The sequence below is a fragment of the Castor canadensis genome, chromosome 2, assembly GCF_047511655.1.
Source record: "Castor canadensis chromosome 2, mCasCan1.hap1v2, whole genome shotgun sequence".
Lineage (NCBI taxonomy): Eukaryota > Metazoa > Chordata > Mammalia > Rodentia > Castoridae > Castor > Castor canadensis.
The window spans coordinates 21,810,510-21,824,280 of NC_133387.1; the positions used below are offsets into that span (position 1 = coordinate 21,810,510).

At 38.1% G+C, this 13,771-nt stretch overlaps 1 protein-coding gene across 4 annotated transcripts in view; it reads left to right on the forward strand.

The window, feature by feature from the left end:
- Positions 1 to 269: 269 nt before the first annotated feature.
- Positions 270 to 13,771, forward strand: part of Chchd3 (coiled-coil-helix-coiled-coil-helix domain containing 3) — a 290,446-nt gene continuing 276,944 nt past the window's right edge. For 3 of the 4 annotated variants that reach the window (XM_074062814.1, XM_074062832.1, XM_074062823.1), the window contains exons 1-2: positions 270 to 523; positions 11,531 to 11,615. In XM_074062814.1, coding sequence (XP_073918915.1) covers positions 443 to 523; positions 11,531 to 11,615 — 166 coding nt within the window. In that variant the 5' untranslated portion in view covers positions 270 to 442. The remainder of the gene's footprint in view (positions 524 to 11,530; positions 11,616 to 13,771) is intronic. The other variant, XM_020162284.2, reaches the window with a different exon arrangement.

Consider the following 13,771-nt stretch of genomic DNA (forward strand, 5'->3'; position numbering starts at 1 on the left):
AGAGGCCTTTCAGGTGGTTAAGACCACAACTCCCAGAATGCCTTGCTTCCATTGCGCTTTTTTGGAGTAAGGCGAGAACGACCTAAGCACCCATCGAGTCAGACCGAGACTACAATTCCCACTACACTTAGGGGTCCCGGAAACGTTGTAAAAACACCATCTGTTGCCATAGCATCCGGGTCCGGTCCAACCAATCCGGGCACTCTTACCGAGTAGAGGCGGGCCTTTCTCATCTCTGACCAACCCGAGACGTTCAGTTGTGGCGCGTGACCGGAGGAGGCGGGAGCTCAGGACCCGCGCCGTCTCCTTGTTTCTTGGGGTCGTGGCCTTGCTCCCGCTAGGCAAGGGAAGAGTCCTGGTTCCTGCACGCGCGTGTGAACGCGCGGGCTCTGAAGTTCTCGTGGGTCCGCGCTAGGGCTCTGCAAGAACAGAAGAAGGAGCCATGGGCGGGACCGCCAGCACCCGCCGGGTCACCTTCGAGGCGGACGAAAATGAGAACATCACTGTGGTGAAGGGCATCCGGGTGAGTTACTGAGTGGGCAGAGAGGGCCAGCAGTTGGTCTCGGAATCCCACGCCCGGACCTTCCTGGGACTGGACCTGCTTGATCTCTCCCTTCCCGGACCCCCAGTGTTGTCTCACCAGGATCCTAGGACTTTGAGAAGAAGTCCGGAGTTTGAAAACTTGTATTGTTCATAAAGATCTAGTTCCTGGTTGTGCCAAGATGCTCGGCACGGTGCTGGGGCGGGCGGGGGATGCCAAGTTGATTTGGGCTCTCCAGGGGCTCCCAGTCCAGTCTGAACTGTTCTCCTCCCCAGCTGCAGGACCTTATTTGAAATCTTTGCCTCACCTTGTCTGCCTGTGGAATGGGTTTTGCTTTACGGCCTCTGTGTTCGAGATCCAAACTCCTCTTGTCCACCCCACATCATCGCTCTCAGGGTGAATTGGCGTTTTAAGCATCACCTTCATTTGCCTTCTGTCATTTAATGCTCTCCTGATACTGCCTCTTCCCCCAACCCACACACTTACCCCCACAGGCATTTCTGGTCCTCCTGGTGACTTCTGGCTGCTCTTTCTCTTTCACCTGGTAGCTCGTTTTCCCCAGCCTCTCCTCTTGCTGTTGGACGAGGGGCCCAGTTGCTTCAGGCCTCCTTCTGCCAGCCTGGTAGGGGCCCAGATAGGTTTGCAGTTCTGCAGGCTAGTGGAAGTAGTAGTTCTAACCGAGACGTCGTAGAGATTACTTTTATGCTCTCTCCATGTACTTGATAGATACACTGAAAACTTAATTCTTCTCTAGGTTGTCAGTATTAAGAGCATTAAGTTCATTAACACAGTCCCCGCTACACCTGAATTTGGAGTTTCACACTTTTGTGTGATACCTGAACCTACATATTAATGTATGGCAATACTACATTTAAAAAAATAAATATATAATATTTTCTAATTATATTGTTGTACTGGGGGTATATTGTAACATTACAAAAGTTCTTACAATATATCATAGTTGAATTCAACCCTTTCAAGTACTTTATCTTGTAATAGAATACATGAGGTTGCATTCTTTGCTATATTGCAGTTTAGTTGGTACTCGAGTAAAATAAAAATTAAAATTATGCTCTGAGTTTTATGTGGAGATATAAAGAGTGTTACCTTTAGGCCTTGAGTGTTCCACACTGGAGGGTGAACAAGGCTTTAAAAAAAATAAAAAGAAAGTTAAGTTTTGGGTGAAATTGTATCCTTTAGCCACACAACTTGACTGAGGCTTTCTTCATTTTTTCTCACAGTACATTTTGTCTACATTGTTACAGTTCACACACCACTGTGCTCATTTTGACTTGTATGCTTTTCTTCAGAATATACCCTTCACCTGGAATGCCTTGCACTTTTCTCCATTGCTTTAAGTTCTTTTTCAGTCTCCCTCTGAGCTTCAGTTTTTGCATCTGCAAAATGATGGAGCTGAGTACATCTCTTAGATCTCTGAGTTCTGAGATTCTGTGATCCTAGCGGCACTGTAAGTTTCTTGTAACCATATTCAGCTTGTAGTTTCCTCTAACAATGGCGTGCTGTTGAACTGTGGGTACTTAGAGGTCACTCTGATTATTTTGAGGCCACGGTCAACACAATGTCAACTTCAAATTAGTTAGGCCTCAGCTTAAATGTTGGGTATTATTCTGTGGCCTTGGATAAGTTGTTTTTCTGATGATATATCCTGATCCACGAAGGGGAATATTGTCACTTCCCTTGATTGATTAGGGCAAGAAGATGTGGTAAGATATTTAAAGCACCTGTTGCACTGTAGGTTTTTAATAAAAGGCAGTAATTATTATGATAGTGTTCCTCTCACATCTAAAATTCTAAGATTCTTTGAGAGGGCCGTGTAGTGTACAAAGAATATGTGCTTTGGAACCAGACTGACTTGCGTTTGGATCCTAGCTCCATATCTCAGTAGCTGTAGCATGGGACAAGTCACTTTTGATTGTGTTTCCTTCATTGTACCTGGATAATGCAGCCTAGTGGTGAGAATTTGCATGCATTTAAGCAGTCTAGCACAGTTACAGTACTTTGACAGTATTTGCATTTACCAGTAGTAGCTATTAGGAGAGCTGGTCCAGAGAGTAGATGCATAAACTTAAATGGCCCTAAAATAATTAGACAGAAATAACAGCATGGTGGGAAATGAGATTCCTGGGTTCTGCTTATGGCCTATGTGACTTTTGTCTAGAAGCATGGGAACAATATTCTCAGTATGTAAGCAAGGCATTGTTTTTTTAGCTCAGATGGTTAAAATGTGGAACTAAAGAGGCTCAAACTTGAGTTTTGAATTGCAGATAGGTTAATTCAACTTGACTGAAAAAAATTTTCCAACATTGGTCAATTTTTTTTTTTTTTTTTTTTTGACAATACTGGGGTTTGAATTCAAGGGACTTTGTGTTTGCTAGGCAGGTGCTTGAGCCCACACTTCCTACCTTTTTGCTCTGGTTATTTTGGAGATAGGATCTTGCTTTTTGCCCAGGCTTGCCTGGATCCATCATGTTCCCAATCTCAGTATTCCATATAGCTTGGGATGACAGGTGTGAGCCACTGGCACCTGGCTTCTTTGATCAATTTTCTAACATTTAGGTCATCACTTATAAGAAATAAAGAGTATACCAACAATTGAACAGTCACTCTTGGAAAACCAATTCTGTATTTAAGGTTAGTAATTCCATCCTCATTTATCTTAGTATAGAACAAATAACATTTAGTGGGCAACATAAGACTTTCTGTAACTAGGTTGAGTTTATTAATAGATTATGTTTTTCCATATTTTTCTTGCTGAGGTCCTTAACAGCTAGCAATTAAAGGACCTAGTTACAATGTTAAGTTTAAAGTTTCTTCTCACCTATCAGGTGTTATTTTCATGATATTTATAAGGTTTTGTTTTTTTCTTATCATTGTTTTTTTTTTTTCCCCTTCCATAAAATAACTTGTATTCCTTTTTTTTAAATTGTGGTGTTTTAAGATAAAATCTTCCTGTGCAGCCCAGGTTGTTCTTGAACTTGTGATCCTTCTGCCTCTATCTCCTAAGTGGGATTACAGGCATATCCCACCATGCCTGACTCAAATAGCCCATATTCTTGTACCTGATTTCAACTTTGAATCTTAAATTACCTGTGGGTTGGATGAAAGGTTGCTCTCTTGCCTTGCTGTCCTTTCCAAGTCTAAAATAAATTTCTGGTGAGAGAAAGACCAAGCATTTTTATTCCTCATATTACATATGCTTATTAGGATTTTTGTGACCACCTGATGTGCCTGCTTGGAAAGTATGCTTAGGACCCAGTCTCTCACAAGTTTATCTGAAACACTAAAGTTGTGAATGAACTCTTACAGAGCAATGTCAACTTCAGTGAGTATCGTTTTGAAAGTATTGCTTACGGTTTCTAGGCATAAATGAATCTCTGCAGCTGGCCTTGAAGTTGCAAGCTAAAATTCACAGGAACCAGTGGTGGCATTTTGAATACTTACATGAAACACACCTCATGCATTAGGACGTATTGGCAGTTGAGAGCACCTAAGTGAAGAGACTGCTTCACTAATGTGGGATATTATAGGGGATTCTGGAGAGAGTATGTTAACCGAGACTACAAATTCATTTGGTCAGCCACTGGGAGTGTTGAGGAATTTTGTACAAGTAATTCAGTTAACTAGCGGATGGTTGATCCCTTTTAGCTTTAGATTCTTAAGTGTTCTAAAATCTAATAAAGACCAAAGCTCTTGGCTTCTTCTAATGACAAATGCAAAGAAACTCAATGACAAACTATAAACATAAGAATTGCATTATATATATACATATACATACATACATACATACATACTTCTGTATGTATTCCCTGCTGGGTCCCATGACCTTGTGTATATGGGAGTAATTTCTCCCAAATAATAATGATGGGTTTTTGGAGCTTAGGTCTTAAAATGATAGTTGAAAAGCAAAGCAATATTTATAGAAAATGACCCATTCTTATGCAGAAGGAAGATCAAGAAAGAAAATGAGGTCTGAATTCTTTAATCAGTTAAGACCCATCTGGAAGATTAGAAAAACTTGTTGAGTTAGAAGTCTGTTTTGTTTCTGTCTTATGTGGTTCCTGACTTTAGCTCTTTGAGAAAGGAATTTTCCTCTTCTTTTACTCTGTTCCTTTATCTTTGTCCCTCTCACCTAGTCTCCTGTCTCTGAGAAAATACCATTTTCATTATTGGTGGGTGGTGTGTTTGTGCTAGTTTTAGATAAGACCAAACAAAGTGAGTGGGAAGAGATGACTGAGAAGACTAGAAAACTTCACACATACTCTGGAGCACACTAGTATGGTACATAGTACCAACTGGTAAACTCCTGTTTCTTAAATTTGTCTTTAGGAGCAGTAGAGAACAGGGTGATAGGCAAGGTCAGTTGATTGAATGTTGACCTGTTTGTCTTGATTGTCCCTTATATTACAGCCATGGTTCTTATCTTCTAATGCACAGACTACTGTGAATCTAAGCTATGGACTCTGCCTCAACAATGCAATAAACAGACAGTTTTGCGTACAATTGAAGATTAATCTATGGACTATGGAATCCATGGGCCTCTGGGAGTAATTCTTAGCATCAATATGTGTGTGTGGATTATTTCACCATTCTTTAGTGTTAATAATTTTTGTCAGTTGCATCTGATAGTTGTCTTGATTGCTGACATGTCTGGAAAGCATGAGTAGTAGAACAGATCAGCAAATGAGAAAAGGTTTTTCTAAAAGAAGTTCCTTGTTTAGAGAAAAATGTGTTTCCTGGAGAAGTTGCTTCTTTGTAGAGGCTGCTTACCAGTCTTTTATAGAAACTTACGTTGAACTATAACCCCCCTCCCTGCTCACCTTTTGTGTCACTTTTTGTCATACAGAAGAGCTGTTCTGCAGGTACAGATTGTGTTTATTGCCCAGGGCAGCTTCTTTATATCTTGTCAGCTGTCTCACAAGTGATTGCCCCTATTCCCAGAGATCAGGTGAGTGTGCAGATCTGAACTTAGTCACAGTCACAACTGTGGGCTGCTACTACCACTGATGCTCCTCTGAAGGCCTAAGGATTAAGTTGTGGAATGATTGTAAGAAGAAAAAAGGTTGACTTTCAATAAAGCAGCCCTTTATATGTTTATCAGCTCTATAATATATTTATCATGGCTCCTTTGGGTGATATGCATATAAATTTGCTGAACTACATATAACCCAAAACTTCACTGGGAAATTTTTTTATTGATGCTAGAGTGTAACATTAAGTAGCAAACTTTGAGGCATCAGAGAGCCACAAAAAGAAATGAAAAGTTAACAAGAAACATTTAGTGATAGGTTGAAAGAGACATTCCACTTTTACTACCAAAGGAGCATAGCATTTTATGTATGTGTACCAGGACTTACACCATTGCTGCTAGCATAGCATCTAGTCCTCATGCCTCATGTAAAAAAAGGAACTCAGTACAAGCTCAGACCCAGGAGGTGAGAATGAACCAAGAAAAAATACAAAGCAAAGTCCCCATGGCTGTAGCTGTTTATGGTACATAAACTATAGAACTCCTCATAATCCCCGGAGGCCAATATTTTCATTTTTCAGATGAGGGAAGTAAGGTGACTTTCCTAGAGTTATATAGCTAGTAGATGGCTGTGCTTTTCCACCTGTGCTGGGCCAGCAGTTTTTTTTTTTTTTTTTTCCTGTTTGAAGGGATGATATTTTTGAGGCTACTTCAGGGGTTGAAAGGACTTCTCATAGTGGCTATAGATAGTAGAAAGGTGTGAATTTTGATGGAAGTAGATGAGAAGTATTTAGAAGGTGGCCTGTCTCAGTATAGGTGAAAGTTTATAGATAACACTTGATTTTTAGTTAACATTGACTTTTTGGTTAGGTATATTTTTAGTGTCAAAGTTCTTTGATTTTGTATAGAAACATACATTAAAATATAAAATTAAGTAATTTTCTAAGAATATAAACTGAACTGACTTTATGAATTAGCTTTATGCATCTAAGTTATATTGGATACATAATATGGTATATTGCACATTATAGTTTATAGTATATGTGATAATATGTAATACATAGTGTGTTTTTAAAAAATATTTATATTTTCTTTTCCTGTGTCTTTTTTTTTTTTTTTTTTCAGTACTGGGGTTTGAACTCAGGGCCTCAGCTTGCTAGGAGGTGCTGTACCACTTGAGCTCTACCTCCAGCTATAGAGTGGGATTTTTGTATCAGGGATTGAGCCCAGAACCTGTGCATGACTGAGCTGTATCCTTGTAGTATTATATATACTGTATCGTAATGTTAATAATATTTAATATGAAGTATATATGAATTGAATGAGTTATATATGTATAATTTGAAATTTCCCACATTCTGAAAATGAAGGCTCATTTTATCTTTAAGAGAAACTCATGTGTTTTTATTGAAGGAGGATATGGCTTAAAGGTAGAGCAGGGGACAGAGATTGCGGGTTACTATTTCTGGTCTTTTTTTCTTTTGGTGTGACTAGGGTTTGAACTCAGGGCTCTGTACTTGCAAAGCAGGTGCTTTACCACTTGAGCCATACCTCCAGTCCTTTTGCTGTCATTTTGGAGACAGGGTCTCGTGAAGTATTTGCCCCATTGGCTTCAAACCACTATTCTCCCAATAGCTACGATTAGAGGCATGAGTAGCTGGTGCCCTGCTCTGACCTTTTTCTTTTTTTTTTTTTGTCAAAGTGTTGTTGCACTAACTTTTTATCTAGACTGGCCTTGAACCCCTGATCCTTCTGATCTCTGATTCCCACAGAGCTGGGATTTTGGGTATGAGCCACTGCACTCAGTTTGCTTCTGGTCTTGATGCTACCAGTAACTGAAAGTTACTTGTGGTGCCTTTTTTTTTTTTTCCTCCTTACCTGGAAATGGAGGGGATTGACATCAATTTTGTAAGATTTCTCTTAAGCTGTATCTCAGTTTTGTAGTTGAGCTTCAGTAACATTTTCAGTGGCTCCTGTCTGAAAAGATGCAGCCATGGTTTGATGTAGCTTAGTGGCAGAGCACTTGGCTAGTACTTGAGGTCCTGGTTTCATTCCCAGTGATAGACACACACACACAGTTGGCTTTGATATCTTTGAAGAGAAAGTCCCTCCACACTCTCCTTCCTTGCCTACACTTGTCTTCCAAGAAAAGAGTCAAGAGTTTTTCCTACAAAGAGCACAGCTTTTGAGATGTAGTCTTTCTGATTGCCATCTTATTTGCACTGTTTTGGGCACTGAGATTTAAGTATCTGTTAAGGTATAGACTGTTTTCTTCACTGATGTGTCCCAGAGCCCTTTGTTAGGACCTGATGTAGTGAATATCTGTTGAATGAGTGACTTGTTAATATATAGTTGCTAACAATCTGTGTCAGAAGAAGAAATATGGAAGGGTAAATATGTGTTCTACCATTGGAGTGTTATATTAGAGGTTTGTATAAGGTACAGTGGGCATGAGGAAAGATTATTTTGGATAGGTGGGCAGGGTTGGAGTGGAATGAGGAATTGTTTTGGTCAGCAAAGGCTTTCACATGTATGAATTGGATCTTGAAATGACTGTATCCTAGAGTGTCAGGAGATAAGGCAATAATGGCAAAGAAATGGCAACAAATAGCCTTGTATGGGTGTAGCACAGGGTATGAATTATCAAGGAAAAAGCTGGAAGCTGATGTTGGAGAATTAGGCTATCAGCAAATGATAAAGTCTTAAGTGCCATAAAAAAAGAATTTGAATTTTTCTGTCAACAGAAGGTAGCTATTAAAGGATTTTCAGCAGGGAGTTACCATAATCAGAATTTGCATTTTGGGGAGATTATTGATGGTACCATAAAATAAGGCAGGAAAAATGACATGGGAGAAGAGATGGTGAATTCATTAAATATTTAGGGGTTGAGGAAGTCATGGCTAAGAAAATGAAGGAGAAATAAGAGTTGAGCACAAGTCCTATGTTCTGATTTCAGAAGTTTAGTGGCGATCATTAATAAGACAAGAAAAGTAGTTATAAGAGTTTTTTTTTTTTTACAAATATGAGTTCAGTTTTAACATGTTGGTATGAGATGCTTCTGGTCTGACCAAAGGAAGATGTTTAAGCAATTCAGCATGTAGGCCTGGCCTTTGGGATGCTGGTCTTTCTTTGGCTGGAGTAATGGTTTTACAATTTGCTAATTTATCAACAGCTGTTAAAAAAAAACAAAAGATTGGATGAGAGTATTAAGATCACATGGGATTATAACAAGGCAAAGAACAGAATGGAGGCCATTTAGTATTTAAGGGCAGGCAGCAGAGGGGAAGCCTGTGAAGGAAAGAAAGACAAGGTCAGTGCTCAGAGAACCAGCACAGTAGGATGTCAGAAAAACCAAGGGAAGGGTTTCCAGAAGAGGGCCATGACCTAAGGTGTAAGGAGCTAATGGGAAGCCATATAAAGTGCTTTATAAATATAAATATATTTATTTATATAACTATGAATATGAAAGGTTATTTGGTCACTGGTGTCTTTTACCAGAATACTTTTATAATACTACTGGGAGTAAAAGCCAGATAGTGGTGAGCTGAGGGAAGTGGAAATTGGAAGAAGGTCCTTAATGTAGGAAGTGGATCCCCAGTTAGTTGACCTGGAAACCTTGTGGTTTTTATTGACTTCTCTTTACTCACACATCCAGTCAGATACTGAACTTGGTACTGAAGAGGGATATTTGACTTGGCCTTGAGACTCAGTCTTTCTGGGTTGAAATCCTGGCCCCACTACTGGTAAACTGTATGATCTTGAGCAAGCTATTTAATCTGGATATGCTTCAGTTTTCTCACTTATAAAGTAGAGATAATAAAAGTGTCTATCATGTAGGCTTGTTAAGAATTAAGTGAGTGAAATGCCTAGCTTAGTGTTATGCCTGGCACATAGTATATACTTGTTACACGTTAGCTATTTTGAATCGTATTATTATTATTATTATTTTTTGAGAGTCTCTCCCTATGTAATCCAAGGTTGACCTTGAACTAAGGATCCTCCTGTTTTAGCCTCCCAAGTGCTGGGATCATAGCAATGTGTCAGCATGTCAGGCCCTAAATATCTTTTGATTGTATTCTTTCCTGGATTACTATAGTAGCTTTTTTCTCCCAGGAATTTCATTGTAAAATAATTTACATGTTGTAAAATTCGCTTGTATTAAGAGTACAGTTCAGTTTTTAAAAAATAAATTTACTATGATTTGCATACATTATTACAATCCATTTTTAGAACATTTTCATAATCCCAGTACTAGCTATTGTGCCCATTTACTGTTAATTCCTGTTCCCACTCCATCCCTTGGCAACTACTGACTGATTCTCTGTTTATACAATTGACTTTTCTGGGCATTTCATTCATATATATATATATATATATAAAATCATATAGCTAGATTTGGTAGTGCATACCTGTAACCAGCACTTGGGAGGTAGAGGCAGGAGGATGGTGAGTTTGAGACTAGCCTGGGCTACATAGCAAGACCCTGTCTCCAAGACAAACAAACTGGAATTATACTGTATGTGGTCTTTTGTGTTTGTTTTTTTTAGCTTAATTATTTTTAGGTTCTAGTAGCTTATATCAGAACTTAATTTTTCTTTATTGCTGAACTGTATTCTGTTGTACAGAGATAGAATGTTTGTTTTTCCATTCGCCAGTAAATAGACATTTGTTTGTTTCTACTCTTGCTATTATGAGTAATGCTGCTTTGAACATTCCTGTGCAAGTCTTTTTGTGGATATTTGCTTAAAAGCTTCTTAAGTGGTCCTTTAGTCTCCTTTAGCGGTTCTTCTGTTTTTACCATTCTCAAGTCTGTTCTTTTCCCTGCAGCCAAAGTGATCTTCCTAAAATGTAAATCTGATCATGTCACCATCCTTCTTAAATTCTTCCAGTAGGTCCATTGCCCCATGGAACTAGCTCAAACTCTTTAAGAGTTTGCTAAGAGTCTTTGAAATCTGTTCATCTTCCCTCTACATCTTCTCGTCACCGTGCCCCTTCTTTAATCTGTTCCCTCCTCCCTTTCTTCCATTCATGTTGTTGCATTCTGTTATTTAATAGTTCATTCTATTAACCAGGTGTACTGAGTCTTGGATGAACAGTATGGTAATAGGTAACAGTATGTCCTATGGTAATAGGACAGCCAAGTCCTTGCTTTTATGGAGCTTTCTCTCTAGTAGTAAGAAAAGCAATCAGTAAATAAGAAGGCATCAGATAATGGCAAGTACTATCAAGAAAATAAAGAAGGAGTAGTAACTGTGGGGTTGATGACTCAAATCTTCAGGTCAGTGTGTTCCTCAGAACTCCTGGCCTGTTGCCAGCTTCCTACATGATCTCTTCCATTTGGATATAAAATGGTGGTTAACCCTGTTTCTGATCGATATTTAATGTGATTCCTTTGTTTTGGAGTATTTTCTTCCTTAATCCCTGTTCATCCAACTCTTGTATGTCTTCCCTGACCTTCTGCTCCAACCTTATGCCCACATCTCAGCTGGCTGCTCTACCCATCATGCTTCTGTAGACTTCCATTACAAGCTGGCAGACTCAAGTAGACGGTCACATTATATTTAAATGCCTGACAGTTGTCTGTCAGAACTTCATTACACTTCATTCTAGGCAGCCTGGTGACTTTGAATTCTAGCCAAGTTCCTGGGATCAAAAGGAAAGAGCTAAGGCCTGTTAATGCATAAATAAATTTGTAAGATTAGGGGAGAAAACTTGAAGGTATTTTGATGACTTACATTTGTTTCTGAGATTACAATTTAGTGCACAGAAGAGTTATTTGTAATAGCAATTAGCAGTGCATTAGAAGAAATAAAGGAATAGTGCTGTGGGGTGCATCTTGAAATTTTAAAACTGTTGCTAACTGCTTCTAGTTTTATAGCTCTTAGAGTTAGCCTGTAAGTCATTGGTTATACATATTGATACGAATGACTGAATTACTTGGATGTTATTGCACTCTTTCTTGTTCTTTTATCATTAATTTCATTTTATTCTTTCTTTTGCAGCTTTCGGAGAATGTGATCGATCGAATGAAGGAATCTTCTTCTGGTTCGAAGGCTCAGCGGTATTCTGGTATTTATGGTGCTTCAGGTATTGTGACATTGTATTTTGAGGTTTTTAAAAAATTGTAAGTAGAAAAATTTCACTGTGTAGTCAAGTTCAGCTGTTTGTCTTTTGCTATTTGGATATTCAGCTTTTATAGGGAATGTTAGAAATCAGCTTCAGATTTCTTTTAAAACCTTTGTCACTACTTTCAAACAGTTTTTAGAAGTTTTCTTTTTTCCTCCCAATCCTGAATGTTCTACCAGGTTTTGGAAGGTTACTTGATACCTTTTTGTATACAATGGGTTACTAGTAGGACTATTGGAAATTTAGGTACAAATATTTACAAAAAAAAGCTGAACTTAGAAAATACTGATTTACTATTTCCAATTTGTTAAATATCTCAAATGAATTTATATATTTTCTAACACTTTTTAAGTTTCAAAAGATTTAGTTCATCATAGCCAATCCTAGTTATTGAAAAATATACTGTGTTAAATGAAATCAGTAGATAATTAGTAAGCCTTATTTTATTTATTTGTAGGTCTTGCTGGATAAGGAAGAGATAGGAGAACTAATACTGTTTTCTTTTATCTTATGTCTTGCTCCACCCATCTGTTCATCCAGCAACTATTTACTGAGTGCCTGCTATGTATCCAGCAGTATTCTTGTTACTTCTCAAGTGATGGATGGACATGTTATTTATTGTGAAATGGCAACAAGAAAGTAATTGAGATGATCAGTTTTGGACTCAGAATTTTTTGTATTCTTTTGAAAGGGTAAAACTGGCTACAGACTGTGAAACTGGGAAAGGTGAGATGAGGTTACGTGCCATTCACCTGGGGGAGTTGTGAACCCCCTTTTGATTATTGAGTTGATAAACATGAATTGAGCTTCTAATTTGTTCAGAGCAAGAAGTACCAACACAAACAGAAAATAATTATTGCGCATTCGAAGCTTCTAATTTAGTAGGAGGGTTAAGAAAGTTTTATGCTTATTGACACTAGGTAGAAAATAAGCATACTTCAACTTAATATTCCATAAAACATTTTATTCTTCCCCAGACTTTTTCTCCTCTGCATCTTTTTTCCAGGAAAGGGCACAGATAGTCTAACCCCGAATTGGAGATTAACCCTTGTTTTCTTTTTTCCTTACTCCATATACAAGGCTATTAAATCTTGTCAACACCATCTGTAAACTGTGCTTAAATATATGCTTTTGGGTTCGATCCAGATGACCATCATCTCTTACCATACCTGCTGTGGAAACTTCCTAACTTGCCCTTGTGCTGTGCTGTGCACACATAGACCCTCACAATTTTTTGAAAAAAGTAAATCAGTTGATGTTATGTTTACTGGTGGTTCTCCAGAACGTGTATTCAGAACTGTTTTCCCTGACCTCCTAGATGCTCTGTGACTAGCCTTTTTCTTGTCTTTTCAACACTGGTTACATTATTTATCGTCAGCTACCACCCTTCCTCTACTTAACCATTGTGATGGTATGTATCTTCACCAGAAGATAAGCTCATGAGCCTTTGTCTCTTATCTGTTTGCTCAGAGCTGAGCTCCCAGCTTTTAGGTTAGTACCTGTTTCTCAGTGAGTCCTGATTTTTAAGTGTTTATTGAATTCATTTAAAATAAAGACCCTTATACATTTTACAAGTAACTACTTTTGATCGTTCTGGAATATAATTCTATAAATATAAGTAAAAGTTATTGAATATCTGCTTAGCAAATAATTAAGCTTTTTGAGTTTTTTTGAGAGGACACAAAAGTAAAAAAAAATACCCATCCTTTCAAAGAGCTGAGAGATTTGGGGCACATACAACTAAATATATAATAATACTATAAGGAATACAGAAACATAGCATAAAAAATCTAGAAGAGATTGAAATTACATATGTCAAGTATTTTGGTTAAGAATAAATTTTCATACATGAGTATTTTTGAATTTGGAAATTGTTCTGAAATACAATTGTCTAGGTAGATTTTTTTGCTACCTACTGTGTTAGGAAAGATAGGATATGAGGATTATGATGAAGAAATAGTGATACGAATGTTTGTTATGTAGTTTGTGTTCCGCTAAAACCTTTATGTGTCTCTTATCTGATTTTATCATTATAATTCTTTGAGAAAAGCGTTGTTACTAACCCACTTTATGTAGAGATTTGAAGCAGGCACTTGAAATGATTATTTTGCTCAAAG